The sequence below is a fragment of the Rhinolophus sinicus genome, chromosome 15, assembly GCF_057876585.1.
Source record: "Rhinolophus sinicus isolate RSI-liver-muscle chromosome 15, RSI-T2T, whole genome shotgun sequence".
Classification (NCBI taxonomy): domain Eukaryota; kingdom Metazoa; phylum Chordata; class Mammalia; order Chiroptera; family Rhinolophidae; genus Rhinolophus; species Rhinolophus sinicus.
In genome coordinates, this window is record NC_142515.1 from 29,668,155 (window position 1) to 29,684,569 (window position 16,415).

At 38.9% G+C, this 16,415-nt stretch overlaps 2 protein-coding genes across 4 annotated transcripts in view; one reads left to right on the forward strand and one right to left on the reverse strand.

The window, feature by feature from the left end:
- MARCHF5 (membrane associated ring-CH-type finger 5) overlaps positions 1-7,681 on the reverse strand; it is a 43,744-nt gene extending 36,063 nt beyond the window's left edge. The window contains exon 1 of the mRNA XM_019739398.3: positions 7,542-7,681. Coding sequence (XP_019594957.1) covers positions 7,542-7,576 — 35 coding nt within the window. The 5' untranslated portion in view covers positions 7,577-7,681. The remainder of the gene's footprint in view (positions 1-7,541) is intronic.
- Positions 7,682-7,773: 92 nt separating this feature from the next.
- CPEB3 (cytoplasmic polyadenylation element binding protein 3) overlaps positions 7,774-16,415 on the forward strand; it is a 173,327-nt gene continuing 164,685 nt past the window's right edge. Inside the window, exon 1 of one of the 3 annotated variants that reach the window (XM_074339396.2) lies at positions 7,774-7,900. The gene's annotated coding sequence lies outside the window, so the exon portion shown is untranslated. Of the gene's footprint in view, positions 7,901-8,000; positions 8,190-16,415 lie in introns of those variants that run through there. The other 2 variants (XM_074339394.2, XM_088791954.1) reach the window with 2 other exon arrangements.

Below are 16,415 nucleotides of genomic sequence, written 5' to 3' on the forward strand. Positions count from 1 at the left end.
TGATTCAATGATCAAAGAACAAATCACTATTATAATGTGAAGACAAGGAAACAGAACTAAATAAGACAAATCTAAGTAATATTACTTATTCCTTAAAATAAATGTATAGCCTTAATGTTATTGGTAATATCACTAACCTCTGTAAAACATACCACTCTTTATAAAAGATCAGTCACTTAATTCTATATGATTTTAAAATTATAACTTTTTTCCAGTTATGTATCCTTCCTAGTGGTAAAATTCATAAACAGTTCAAGGAATACATGGCTAGTTTGCCTTAAATCTAAGATTATTCAAGATCTCCTAAATCAATTTGAGTACCTACTAAGTACATTCATTATTTGATGCCACAAGGAACAAATGTATGCATAGAAGGATCACAAAAAACCACCACATAAAACCTCATAAAAAGTGCCAAGAAAAGATGTTAGAGATGTATGCTATACTGAAATGTGATGACAACAGTAAGAAACATAGGATGAAATAGCTGAGAAGGTTCAATAAAAAGGAGAACTACAGATGAGAATTCAAGTTGGACTGGGGAATGAAAATAAGGGTATTCAAAGAAAAACCAGCATAAACAAGTTTAAAGATGGAAATGAACATATGGTCATGACAATGAGAAGACCAAAGTGGTTGGAGCAGAAAGGTTTTAAGATAAAGATAGATATTACAAACCAGTAGGGAAAAGGTGGATGACAAAGATAATTTCACTTTATAGGGTCCACTTGTGAGTCATCCACTGTTTATATGATTATGTGGAAAAAAATGGGAAGAAACTTATCAATAAAATAGTTTCTCATTGGAACATAAATTAAGCAAGATGGGTATGGTAATCTAACAAAGCAGCTGGCAGTAAAGTCTACGTATCTTTGCAGATGCAAATTGCACGTGTTTACCTTGATTAGAAACATCTGGGAAATCATAGGTTCCTGCCCTAGAGATCACTTTGATGAAAACTGGAGAGTAACAGAATAGAAGAATCCCAGGAATAACAGAGAGCAATGAAACAAGCTTTAAATTGTTGCTGTTGTATTATATATGGTGCCTTAACAATGTATTTGCATGACTATTTTATGGTAAGAGAACAAGAACTCTTTAATTCAGAACATGCTTAGAGACCCATAACTCTGGTTAATGCAAGGAAGGTCCCATTTAATGATGGAAAAAGATGCAGACTGCTTGCTTTGTCCCAGGATTAAAAGCATCGTATGTCATGGATTCTGGAGTAGGAACTATACCAGCAAGGCTAGAAGTCTGTACACCCAAGTGGAACGGAAGTGAAAGTACTTGGATTCATCAAAGAGATACAACCACAATCATGACATGTTACCTACCAAAGGGGAAGCTGAAGGGAAATACCCAATGAAAGCAATCATTTATTGAGCATATAGTCATGCCGTGACCCTTGTCTCTGATTTTCATAAACTCTGCAAGTGTAATTATTTCCACCTTAAATAAATAAGGAAACAAAAGCCCAGGAAGGTAATCTGCCCAAGGCCTCACAGTTAAGTAAAGAGGCACTGATGCAACCCAGGCCTTGACTTACTCGGCTTTTTTCACTGCACCACGCTGACATATGCACAGTATGTTTTGATAAAAATTTCCATTTCTCATTCCTTAGGCAATTACAGCCAATATAAGAAACGATGTGTTTCATTTTTGCTAGGGTAGTTTTAAGCAGCCATAAGCTTTCACCAGAGATGTAAATCCCTTCTAGTCTAACTCCAATGTGCCAAATAAATATTATCATCTTACCATCTTACGAACTGTGGCATGTAAATAATTGGAAGGCATGTATATAAGTATGGCATCTAAAGAATTGCTACATACATGAGTCTGGATTAGAGGTGAAAATTATTTCTGCATGAAATGGTTAGAAAACCTTTATAAAATGAGGCAGAACCTAAACTGGGTCTTAAAGAATGGGTATAACTTTAAAAGACAAGATGCTTGAAAAGAACACTTTGCGTTCAGAGGGCAATGAGCAAATCAGTCTGGCCTGGGCAAAAGACATGTACTTATGTACTCATTCTTAAAGAGAAGCAACACTTTGAAAAGGTAGTTGGTACAAGCCATATATTCAGTGTCTTAAACATAATAGGAAACACAATAGATGTGATTATGGAGGGTCTTGAAGGCCAGGCTCCAGAATGTGAACTTAAACTTAATAAGCAATAAGAAAATACAGAAGGTTTTGAGCAAATGAGACGATTCTTAAATGGTGTTCTGTAGGACTATTCCAAGCACTGATATGTCATAAAGAATGAAAGGATACTGAGATTCAACAGTGTTTCTCCAATGCACTAGGCCCTTGTAAGGAAAAGTTACTGTTCTCAGTGAACTTCCAGTTGAATGTGCATGGTGGTGGTGGTGGCGGTAAAAGGTGAGTGTGGAAGGCTCTGAAACATGGAATAGGTGCATTAAAAAACTTACAATACAATGTGACATACTGTAATGAATGCACAAAGGTTCTACGGCAACACAGGAAGGAGTAACTCATTCTGCCTGAAGGAGTTGTGCAATGCTTCAAGATGATGTGTGAGCTGAATTATAAAGATATGTAAGAGTTAGTCAGGTATTAAAAGGGAGGAAGTCATCTAAAGCAAAAATAAGATGATGAAAGAGCAGGATATATTCAGAGGACAGTGAAGTGGAGTGCAGTGGTTAAGGTAGGTTGGGGTTGGATTGTATTAGTAGATCTGAACCCCTTCACTGGGGTTTTAAAAGTTTAGATTATATCTTATAGACTATAAATATAGATACTGGCAGGTTTTAAAGTATGAAAATGTTATGATTATAATTGTGCCTTGGCTAATTCTAGTACTACGCTGTAAGTCAAAGTGGAAGAGAAAAACTGGAGTTAGAGAAAGAATCCGCAATATTTGATAAGGAAATGGATTTGAAGGGAAAGAAGCAAAAACAAAAACAGAAAAAGAAAAAGATGACTTTAAGTTTCATAACTGGTGAAGAACAGTCCTCTCAAAGACCAAAAATTGGGAAGTCGAGATAAGTAAAAGCCAGGGAAATATCAGTAGTTTAGATAGGTTAAGATGCTAGTAATACTGTGTATAAACAAGTGGAAATGTCTACTGGGCAGCTAGAAATGAGACACTAAAATGTGCAAAGAGATCAGGAATAAAGACACATCTGGGAGTCACTCAACTAGAAGTGCAAGTGAGATAGTAAGTGGGTATACTTTTCAGAGAATAAGTGCTGAGGGTTGACCCATATTTAAGTGCTTGAAGGGATTAAAGGTAAGATGATATATAAGAGGGGGAAAAGTACAAAATAAAGAAATAGTGTGCTATAATGGAACATAGTTCTAAGAAGTTAAGGGGTGGTAGTCATCAGTTTCATCTTCATTACATATATGTCAAGGACATTAGACCCAAGAAAAAAAAGCCATCACGTTTGCTGAGTAAGAAAATTATTGGTGACCTTTAGTATATTTTTAGTAGAGCTGAGGACAAGAATGGAAAATGAAAGTCAAATTATAAGGAGATAATAAAGAAAAAATAAAAACCTAAATGTCAAACAGGGGAATGAATTTAAAAAGAGTGGTATGTGAAGACAATGGGTATTACATATTCTCTTTAATTGTTATGTCACAGAGCTCAAAACAGTATTTAAAAAGCAAATGTAGATAAATTTTAGAAACAAAAAACTATTATTTATGTGTGTGTGTATGTGTGTGTGTGTATATACATATATATAAAATAGAAGACTGGAAGAATATAAACCTATTTATGATAGTGGAATGGAGATGAGGAGACGACATGAGACGGGATAATGGTCAAAGGGGACTTTACATACAGAGGGAAGCAAATATAACTAATTGCTAATGGTTTTTAATTCCAGGTATTGCTCTGTAATTGTCAAAATGGGGTAGAGGTGATTAAGGAAAAGATGCCAATTGACATAGAGAATGAGAAACTGCTTTAATGGAAACTCAGATGGTTATATAAATCAGAAGATAATACGGCATGTCCCTACCAGAATACTGTACATGCTCCAAAGTGACGTAATATGTAGTTGACAACACCCTCACAGAGTGAAGATTCAAATGCACTTTGTACTGCAGGAGGGCAGCAAGGAGCAGATTATTTTCTCTGCTTCATCTGACTCTTCTGGGGACATTGGCTACATTCCCTGCCTACTCACCAGGTGCAAGTAAGTGATGCAAAACAACCTCAATAAATTCCTGAGTGTTTACTGTGACAGAGAGTACACAAAAGTCAAGTTTCCGGAAGCATTTCTCAGCAGGCCCAGACTTCGAACCTGAGGGTCCATTCCTGCAGTATGTTACAATACTCTTTGTATTCTCTACACAATTAATCCTAATTTTGAGAAATACAAGAGAAAATGACAAATAGATGGTGATAGAGTAATATACAACAAATGTCTCCTTAAAAATGTGTGGCAATGAAGGAAAGAAAAACTGACCACTGTTCAGAAAGCCTAATATAAAGGGTTTGAGTTTATAAATGGTTATCATTTCAGGGCAATGATTTGTGACCCCAAATCATTAATAACACTAGATTATTACCCACTATTCTCAAACAAATGTTTACCCACAGCAATTTAAAAGGCTCAAATAAGTTTACATAAACCAGTTGCTTATTTATAAAAATAAAGGCAAAATATCTACATATATGTACTTTTATTTACAAATACTGCAATAATAAAATTTATCAAGATAAATAATTGCTAAACTAAATTTAGTTACTCACAAAAGATAATTCGATTTCAGTTATAAATAAATTGCCATTGGTTTAAAAACTCTGAAAAATTACGTGTTATAAACTGAACATACCATTCATGTCATATATAAACATAATCTTCATTTTATTTGACAGTTTATGGAACACAAACCTCACTAGAATTTAAGCTCCATCTGATCATTTTTGGTTATGTTCGCTACCATATACCAAGGGCCTAGAATGGTATCATGCAGATGTAGGCACTCAATATTTATTACATAAATTCAATATATACAAATGTTTAATAATTAATTCACTATAAAAACACCTAACTTTTAACCTAGAAACCAAAGAACAATAACGTGTTATATACATTTTCTTAGTCTTCTCAAGGATAAAGTCTGCATTGAAGAAATAAACATATGGACAGATTTTGGAACTAAATTCTGTCCTTCAAAACTTCTATCCAAAGACCAAGCTGGGGGGAAGCCAAATCCATGGCGAGAATTCTGGATGCACCCTAATAGGCTGACATATTTCAGTCTGTTGGGCCTGTCAGTATTCCTCAAATGAACCCATCAAGTATCTGTGTTCAACTTGCATATAGGACCAGCTCAGATTAAGATGACAGTAAATATGAAGGAAATGAGGGAGGAGAATTGCCCCACTGGTTTGTTTTACAAGAATCTTAAGTATCTCCTGTGCACTTAATAACATTTTATTATAAAGTGCTTACATGTATTCTCATTTGATATAATCCTATGAGATAGGCTATTCCCACTTTATGATATATAGCCTCAGAATTTAACTACAAAGTTGCGTAGCCAGTGAGTGGCAAAATGAGAACTTCAAGATTTCTGTCTCTAAATTAGTCCAAGCTTTTTTCACTAAACTGTACTCTTATCATGAAATAATCCCTTAAGGTTTAAGGTAGTGGTTTTTCAACCACATCAGAAACATCTGGAAAGCTTTTGAAACTATAGATGCTCAGACCCCATCCTCTAGAAATTTGTGATCTAATTGGTCTCGAGCCAGGCATCCATCCATATTTTAAAATGCTCCCCAGGTGATTCTAACATGGAGCCAGGTTGCCAACTACCGACTTAGATAACGAAGGTCTTTGAATGTCATCTTAAGAATCTACCTTGATGTATGTCAAAAAGGTACAAAAGGTGAGGGTAAGCCAGTATTACAGTCACCTGCTTCAGTAAATGCAGCCAGAATTTCCAAGTTTCTGAGAAGTTTTAAAGGCCTTACTAGCACTCCTTGGCTTTTCACTTTTACGGAAATCTCCAAAGAGCATATAAAAGCTTCTGGACACAAAAACTTTCTAAAAGTCACCTACTAAAAGTGTAAGCAGCAGGCCCTCAGAAGACAAAAATATTGAATTACAAAATACACTGCATCAGAATAGGGTCTCATCTGATTGGAACTGGCTGGAGGTGGTCTCCTGTGGGCTTATTTTTAGTAGTCCTATGCAATTTGCCAGTATGCTAAATTGTAATGAAAGAAAAAACTGGTAAATTATCAGACCCCCCCACCCCACCCCAGACAACTGGGAAAAATGCCAAAAAAGTCATGCATTGTTCAGAAAACAAATATTTATCGATGACCTGCAGAATACCAGGCTCTGTTCTAGGATTCAAGATAAATAATGAGTTAAGTTTCTGCATTCCAGGAGCTTGTAGACTACTTACATAAAAAAGGAGTAGTCAATATAATCTGACCTAAATGATGACCTCAAGGTCAGCTGGATTAATCACTGGGTCACCCCAACTGAAAAAAGTCAGTAACATGATTTCTATTTACATAGCTGTCTCAAAATTCTAAGCTCCAAAGGGAATGTTTCACTCTGGGAGATGTACTCTTGGGTGATTTGTGTTCTGGGTGTGGCAGATCCAAACAGAAGTTTAATTGGGTATAATCTCAATTAAGGGAGTCCTTTTATTTAAAACCTTACAGTTGGACCTTTACTCAGCATAAGGAGCTGTACCACTTGCTACAATCATATGCATTAGCCTGTAGCACTGGCTATGCCTGGAAGACCTATGGTAGCTAGGGGGAAATAGTGGATAAAGGCTCCAAAAAATCATGGTAGAACCCATGGATTAGAATTTGAACAGCAGAGGGCAATGCAGCCAATTTCACAAAGAGTTTTACCGACTGTAGCCCCCCACCCAGGAATGGGCAATTGGCCCAGCATAAGACGAAACTGTCTCAGTGAACTCAAAAATAGTGAAATACGCTAAGTGTTCAGTGTTGAACTCATGTGGCTGTTTTCCATAACCTCTACTCTGGTCTGACCGTTAAAGCTCCCCGGCGGATACTCTTGACCTTACAGTATAGGGGTAGGGATGTGATGGGCGGGGGGAGGATGGATGAAGTCAGCCTATCAGACTTTCCAAAAGAATGCTTATCCTTGGTTTTTGGAATCTTAAAATTGTAGGAGAGTGATTCCCCTGAAAGACAGTCTGGTTCTTCTTGCCAGTGACATCGCTGACAAACGTTACTACATAGTTTGGGGGGAGGGGAGGAAGAATAAGAAACAGAAAAATAAACTAATTCTGTGGGTTAACACCAGTCCCTCTCATTTCAAAACGGCGTTCCAACAAAACTGCACACCACTCCTTAAGTTTCGCTTTAAGTCTCCACACCCAGGCCGCCGGCTCTGTCCTCCCCCACGTACCGACTCCAAACTTTCTGCCCCTCACCCGGCCCCCAGGCCGTGGAACTCCTCCCCGCACGCCCGGCTCCGCTTACGAAGAGCCTCGAGGACGGGCGCGGACGGGGCCAGAGCGACTGTCCGCGGCTCGCGTGCTCCCCCAAAGCTGCCCGTACCTGTCCAGCATCTGCTGTAGGGCTTGGTCCGGCATTTTCCGCGGAGCCGGCGCACTCGCCTCCCCAGTGGACCCGGTTAGGGCCGGGCCCAGGGACAATAGCACTGAGAGACGGCGGAGTAGGCCTCAGTTCGGTGGCAGCCGCGAACCCGCCACCCAGTCTCTCGGGGCGGCTCCGAGAGCCCGGAGCCTGCAGTGCGCTGCCTGCGGGCGTCCGGAGGAGGCGGTGGGGAGCGAGGAGGAGGAGCCTGGGGCGGGGAGGCGACGATCGCGGCCCGGGTTCCTGCCCGTCGGCCCGGGGTTCCGGTCCATGGACCGCGGGCGCCGAGTTGCTGCCGGCGGAGGAGCTACCTCTGTGAGGTAAGAGTCACCGCCTCCCTGCGCGCCGGGGTCACGACGCAAGGCAGCTCAGAGCAGCCTGGGAGATGTAGTCCTCGGACCGTCTCCGCTAGAGGCTGCACAGCCGGTCCCGACCACCGCCGCCGCGCCGGTTGCCGCCCGGGCGGCGCCCTCCCGTTTCCTTCCTCCAGGGGGAAAGAGATCCTTCGGGCCGCTTTCCAGGAAGCAGCAGAATGTGCCGCTCCACTGTCAGTAGCAACAAGGTCAGCCCTCCCTACCTGTTTCTGTTCTCCTCAGCTCTTGCCCTCAGGTGGGTCGAGCCAGGAGAGGGGAGGGGGCTCAAGGGCCATTTCTGGTCGGGGACCCAACCCTAGCCGCGGCGTCGGTCCCCGTGATGGGGGTAGGGGTGGCAGAAGCTCCTTGTGAAGCCCTCGGCGCTGGGGCCAGACTCTGCCGCGTCTGAGCTCATTTTGTGGAGTTACACAACCCCCGCAAGGGGTCGGATGCTCTAGTGCGAGAGGTTATTCCTGAGGGGGCCGGTGGGCAGGGACTGCGTGGACCCGCTGGTTCCCACCCGAGTCCAACAGTGTGTGTGTTTGGGGGTGGGACGTGGAGAGAAAGATTATTCTCTCCCTCTCTAGAAACCTTTTAAAATGTGCCTGGGCTTTCAAGGATCGCCGACAGTCTCCAAGTGGAACATGTTCGTGAATAAACAGCTCTTGCTTACTCAGCTGTGGGTTGTCAGGGGATGTTTGTTTCTCTCCCTGCTGGTCACTGTTAACCATTTCCAGTCGCCTTGACACCTCCAAGTAGGTGGATGTGGGTGTCGGGGTGGGGAGATCATAAGGGAAAAATCATAAATTACTGGTTGGGTTATTCCCTGACGTTCTGGGGACAGCTTTGGTGGGAGGAAAGAGCTGTTGGCTAAAACGAACGCGTCTTTTGGACGACCTGTGGCATTCTCTCGTGCTGTGATTGGTAGGACGTCTGGTAGTTTTCCCTTGATTAATTTCTAATTAATTCCCTAATTTCTGCTGCGAGGTATTTGATTATTTTAAATGAAAATGTGTGTTTTAAGCTTTTCAACGTAAAATTTTACAATCAGCTCTCAATTCTCTGTTTAAAGTTTGCTTCTTGAATGTATTTGAACTACAGTGTACATTGCGGGGGGGTGGGTGGCGGGGGGGGGGGACGGGGACACAAAATAACATATGACCAGAAGTTTATTTGGCCTCCAATTTCTGAAAGATGCTTTTATAAAAGGTTTTGGGAATTTGCATGACGACTTATAATTAATACTTCATCTTTTACTCATGAAATGAGAAACAGGCCCCCGCTAGGGGAGGGAATGAGTATTTAATCTGTTTGATTTTTTAAATTCCTATTTATTGCTCCTCCTGCTGCCTAAGTGCATTTATCTCTTAAGCAATTGTCAGCCACAAGGAGATGGATATATATATCCTGCCCCCAAAATAGAATTTGATCCTAGCATACTGATTAAATAGGCCAGTGCAAACTCCATTTAGTTTTATGATTGACACTAAAATGAGTTCTCACCTTATCTTAGAATTTCTATTTGAACCCAGAATTGGAAAGTAATATGACACAGTTCTGTTGATAGCAAAGCTGTGTGCAGGTTTACCTTATTATTAAAAAAAAGAAAAAAAAGAAAAAGGATTTGATATTAGCATTTGCATGAAAATTATGTTTCCTGGCTATGTCAAAAACCTTTTGAAATAGAAAAAAATGAAAATACTGTTTTTCATCTTAAGAGTAATTAGCACCTGACCTAGTAATTTCACTCCTTGATATTTACCTAAGAGAAATAAAACATATGCCTACACAAAGACTTGTATACAGATATTCTAGCTGCATTATTCCTAGTAGCCCAAAAGTAGAAACAACCCAAATATCCATAAACTGATGAATGAATAAACCAAATATGGTGTCAGCCATACAATAAAATATTATTAGATGATAAGGAATGAAATTCTGATACACTGCAACATGGATGAATTTTAAAAACATTATGAAAGGAGCCAGTCACAAAACCCACATATTGTATGATTCCATTTATATTAAATATTAAGACTAGACAAATTCAGAGACAGAAATTAGATTAGTTGTTGCTTAGGGCTGGGAGTTGGAGAGAAATGGAGAGAGACTGCCAGTGATACAAGGTTTCTTTTTGGGGTGGTGAAAATGTTTCAGAATTAGAGTGGTGATGGTTATACAACTTCGTGAATTATATCTCAATTTTAAAAATAATATAAAACAAAATTTGATTCTGGTGATGGTGGCACAGTTCTGTAAGTATACTGAAAGAAATTGAATTGTACACATAATATGAGTGAATTTTGTGGTTTTTGAATTATAGTTCTATAAAGCTGTTAAAAACCATAATTAGCTACACATAAAATGTTCATAAAGAAATCTGAAGAGAAACAGATAACTGATAATTTTTTATTATCAAACTTTAATTTTTTATATTTTTAATTAGTATGGGCAAACATCATGATTGCTTAAACTCATGAAAGAAATTAATTCTTTGCATTTGAAATAGGTGATGCATATACCCCGAATTTCAATATTGTCTGTCAACTTTGTTTCCCTTGGCTCTTGCATTTTCAAATAAGACTCAGAATAACTGGAATTATAATTTACTCCCTAATTTTTAAGGAGAAATGTCTTAATTACTTAGATCTTAGTCTGACAAAAAAAAAGTTAAAATGCACTCCTGTATTTTTCGTGGGGCTAAAGGTTTATGGTAAATGATATTCAGCCAAGGGAGTAACAACATGACTATAGCCAAAAAAAATATTTTCCTCAGTGATATATTTTGAAATACAAATTAATCTACTGAAAATAAAGACTCTCCCAACTTTAGAGGACAAGAACAAGGATGGGCAATGTAGAGTTATCCTAAATAGTTATGGAATATACTAATAATTTGGTAATGGATTCAGAAATACCTGAGTATGGAACTTCTCTAAATATGTCAGGAAATTTAAAATAGTACATTATGTTAATCACTTGTCACACTTGTTCTGAACTGTCTGCTAAAATGGGTCCTGGAGGTATTCCATAAAGCTAGTCTAAAATATCCAGGTGCCCTCCAAGGAGACTTGTCAATTGCCAAATTTGGTGATAAACTGCAGGCTGAGCCCACATTGCAAGCCACAGAAGTTCTTCATGAATTCATTTGGCAGTTTCCAGAGGACTTATGATGTGCCTGGGTATTCCTGTAGCAAATTAAATTGTAACTACCCTTCAGGAACATACAAACTACCTAATAATGCTTATATTAAAAAAAATAAAACAGGCACTTACTTGTGAAATACTACATACTGATACATGGCAGTATATGATGAAGTGCCAGATGAATGGCATAGAAATACAAAGTGAAGTAGAAATTGAGAGGGGACTGTTAAGGGCCGGTACGCTAACAGAGAGCTTTGTGAAATGAAGGAAATGAAGGCTTTCCATTGTAGTGATAAGAGGAATTATGTAGGTGAAGAAGTGGAGGAGGATCTTGGGTCTGGATAAAGATGAAAAGATGTAGAAAGAGGAGTTAACTTTTGTTAACTGGGACTGTGGGTCTCTGTTGAGAATCAACAATATGATTGGCTGGTTAAGTAGGGACTAGTTAAAAGGCCTTGAATATATTCTTTCAACAAATGCTTATCGAACAGGCACCATTATGACAGACGCTAAGCTAGGCACTAGGAGTACGATAATGGGGAAAAACAAGCACAGTTACTTTTGTGGAGTTTACAGTTTATAGTGGGAGAGAGAGAATCACATAAATACGTTTTTAAAGTTACGAATGTAGTACATAGTGTTATGAGAGATTGTAACGATGGATCTGACCTAGAGACACAGGTCAGGAAACGTTCTCTCAGCAAGTGTCCGTTACACTGAGGCCTCAGGAAGAGCAGGGGTTAACTAGATAAAGGGAGGAGAGAAGAACTGCTACAGGCCAAAGAACAGCATGTGCAAATGCCCTGTGAAGGAAAGCCCTGTGATGAAAAGGAGAAACTGAAACAGAAAGGGGACTGGGCAGGATGGTCAGTCAAGGGATAGACTATGAAGAGTTTTGTAGGCCAATTTTAGGAATTTTGCTCTTATCCTAGAATCCTGCTAGAAGGAGGTTAGACATGAGAGATCAACTTCATTCTGTAGGAAAGAGGAAGTTAACTTGTAGGGATTCCTAAACCCTATGTGAATCAGAGAATTGCCCTAAAAATTCTGATCCATGTGCTTTGTAGTTGTGCCCAATAAACTGTTTTGTTGTTGTTTTTAATAAGTTCCCTAAGTGATTATTAGACCAATGGTGTCTCTGCAGGAATACTGCAGTGGTTGAGAGCTTCAGCTGAAGCCTAGGTTTGAATCTTAGCATTGCCACTCAGAAGCTCAGCTACTTTGGGCAGGTTATTGAATCTCTTAAAACCGAAGTTCCCTCATCTCCAGGGGAGAATTATAGAACCTACCTCAGTGTGTTACTGGGAGTATTAAATGAGAAATTTCATTTAAATTGTTCAGTATAATGCTGGGCACATGGTTAAGAGCTCCACTGGCGTTCGCTCTTAATTATTACTAAAAGTTTTTGAGTAAAGGTGAGAGTGATTTAGGGGGATTAATCTTGCAGTGGTAATCACGTGTGGGTGGGAAACAAAGACAAGTTAGGACTGGGCTGGGTCTCAGTAACAACCAGGATCTGTAACTATTTTCACGTTTGCTTTAATACAGCTATAAGTTTTTGAAGATCTTTAAATAGGCTAAGTAGTTCTCAAGTATGTAATGGCCATGGGCATCTCTAAAGGACTTTTATGGGGAGACTTTGGTCCCCAGAATACATTTTACTGGGTTAGCATCTACAGGATTATTTTGAATTGACTTTTATCTCTGGACAAAGGCTTCACTGGCCACTTGTAGAGGACAGTCTAAAACCTGTCTGTTTGCTACTCAGAGAATAGAATCCTAACAGTTTACATATACTCTGATGGACTAGATATTTACAAATGGTAAATCATTTTACAAAATAATTATCATCCACTAATTTGCCTTTTCCTCCTGCTCATAAATATGTTGGATGACCCATTTCTTTTCATTATCCTTGCTTAACTTCCTGCCCCTGGGTTGTTTTCCTGGGACATGCAGTGGTGTGTCAGGGTAGGCAAAAATCACAGGATAACACACCACATCTTCCTTCTTATATGTTGTTCCAGGTGTATCAATTTTATGAGAAAACTGTGTATATAAAGAATTACTTTTTCCTTTTTAAACAAACATGGATGCCATAGAGCAGCAGTTCTCAAAGTGTGGTCTAGCAGACCTCACGGGCTCTTTGAGAACCTTTCCAGGGAGTATGCGAGGTCAAGTCTATTTTCACAGTAATACTAAGATATTTTTTGTGCCTTTTTCACAGCACTGGCCTTCACACTGATGGTTGGTGAAACTGCTGTACTTTCGTACTCTTGTAGGCATTGGCACCAACTGTACTCATGGTTATATACCAGGGGTGCCAAAAATATATATACAAGTAGACACTTTGGTCAATGTTGCTCAAGCAGTAGTTTGCCATCATCAGAAGTGTCTGGATGCTGATGGGAAACACTTTGAGCACCTCTTGTAATTGCAGAAGTCAAACGTGACTCGTATTCATCTTTTGTTATAAGTATATATTGAGTATTACAATTTAATAGTTTACTCCTGTCTTAAAATGTGTATACATTTTTTTGGCACCCTCTATATTCTTCACCACCACACACATGCAGTCAAAACAAAAGTTCACTTAAGAATCCTTGATCAGGCAATAAAAAATATTTATTTAATCTTGACCCATGGATATACATATTTTTAATATTGTGTGTGATGAAATGGGAAATATGCACAGTTCTGCTGCATCGAAAGTGTGATAGTTGTCTCAGAGAAAAATACTTACCTGATTGAGATACAGGCTGACCTGACTGCTCATGGTACATTATGTTTATCTGAAAGACTGACAATCAAAATTGTAAACTTTTGTGCTGCAAAAGATACTGTTAAGGAAGTGAAAAGACATCACACAGAATGGGGGGCAATTTTGGAAATCATATCATTGAAAATGGACTGGTATCTAGATATATAAAGATTTTTTACAACTCAATAATAGAAAGGCAAATAACCCAATTAAAAAATGTACACAGGTCCCTTTGAGCCCTTTTAAGCCTTGCCTTTGCTTGGGGCCCGCTCCAAACTCTTTGGAGTGTACTTTTTGTCCTAATCATGCCACCTTGAGCCTCGAGGCCTTGAGCCTTTTTAGCAGCAGCTTTTGCTCTGCCTGCTCCAAACTCTTTGGAGTGTACTTTTTCTCCTAATAATGCAGCCTTAAGCCTTGAGTCTTGAGCCACTTTTCTTAGTGCTCAGCACGCTCCTAATTCTTTGGAATGTACTATCTTTTCCAATAAACTTTTCTCTTACCACTTAAGAAAAATAAATGTACAAAAGATCTGAATAGACATTTCTTCAAAGATATACAGGTGGCCAGTTAGCACGTGGAGAGATGCTCACCAACGTAAGCCCCAGGGAAATGCAAACCAAAACCACAATGAGGTACCTTAGCACTCTCACTGGCATGGCTATAATTAAAAAAAAAGACGAATGTTGGTGAGAATGTGAAGAAATTATAGCTCTAGTATGGCTGCTGTTAGGAAGATAAAATGGTGTGGCAGCTTTGGAAACAGTCTGGCAGATCCTTAAAATGTTAAATATAAAGTTTTCATATGACCCAGCAATTCTACCCTCCAGTATAAACCCAAGAGAAATGAAAACATATCTCTACACAAAAACTTGTACATGAATGTTCACAGCAGCATTCTTCATAGAAGCTAAAAAATGGAGCAGACCAAATGTTCATCAACTGATGAATGGATAGATGAAATGTGGTATGTTCATACAGTGGACTATTATTCCACAATAAGAAGGAATGAAATGCTGACGCATGCTACAACAGGGATAAATCTTGAAAACATTGTGCTAAGTGAAATCAGCCAGTTCAAAAGAGCACAGATTCTATGATTCCATTTATGTGAAATGTTTAGAATTGATAAGTCTATGACAAAAAGTATATGAGTGGTTGCCTAGGGCTGAGGGGGATGGAGTTTTGGAAGGTGACAGCTAAGGTGCTCAGGGGTTTGTTTTTGCAGTGATGAAAGTATTCTAAAATGGACTGTAGTAATGATTGCACAATTCTGTGAATATAGTAAAAGGCACGGAATTGTACCCTTTAAATGGATATATTATATGGTGTTTGAATTATATCTCCATAAAGCTATTTAAAAAAATACCAGATAAAACATTAACATCCGTTATTAGTAGACCAATTCAATAACTGACATATCCATATAACAATCTTATATATTCTATAGCTGAGCTATTGAAACAAATGATATATTTCTATATAGTCATAATGAAAAGTTGCCAGATATAGTAGCCATCAGTTTGGATTTTTTTTTTTTTTTCCGGTTCCAAAGAAATCAACTGTAGCTAATTTAACACCCCGAGGGAACATTTGTTGATGTCTGGAGGCGTTTTTGATTGTTACACTAGGGGATGCTGCTGTCATCTGGTGGGTAGAGACCAGGGATCCTGCTGAATATACTATAATGCACAGAATAGCCCCTACGACAAAGCACCATGTAACCCAAAATGTCCGTAGTGCTGAGGTTGACAAACCCTGAGCTAACTTAAGCAGAAAGAATCTCATTGAAAGGATATGGGTGAGCTCACAGGGTTGAAAGTAAGGCAGGAGTACCAGGCTGAAAAGTCAGGTAGCAGCCACCCTAGAGAATCTCGGTAGCAGGAACATCCCATGCTCTTGTATGGGTTCAGCCCTGGAATGAAGGAATATACTCCAACTGCTTTTATTCTGCTCCTAGTTCAAAATCCAAGGAGGGAGCATCTATCCATCTTCCTTGTCACTTGGCGAAGGGAGGGCAGTATACCTTGAATAAAGGCAATTCCTCAAAAGGAAGTACATTCATTAGTAAACACTTATTGATCATATACTTATGTTCCAGGTACTTTTTAGGTGCTGGGGACAGAGTAGGACAAAAGAGACAAAAATACCTTCCTGGAGTATATATTCTTATGAGGCTACATCAGGGCAAATTTTTAAGGAATAACTTAAAGAAGTTAGAATAGTTGCCAAATACCAAAACCAATAAACACTACCTACATGTTAAGTGAAAAAAGCAGGGAATAGAGTGTATCTATAGTATTATCCCATTTACTTTATTTTTTTTAATTTAGCATGCATATGTGAGGAGATTTCTAGAAGTATATACAGGAAAATTTTGGGTTTTTTTTAAACATTACTTCTGGATGGGGCGATTGAATATGAGGAGAGGAGCCTACTTTTCATTTTATTCTCTTGTGGTGGTTTCATTTTTTGCCATGAGCTTGTATTTTATAGTTTAAATTTTTTAAATTAAATAAAAAAACTTTTTTTGGTGCAAGTGAAGGATGATTAAAGGCTTTTCAAAGTCATGCTGTT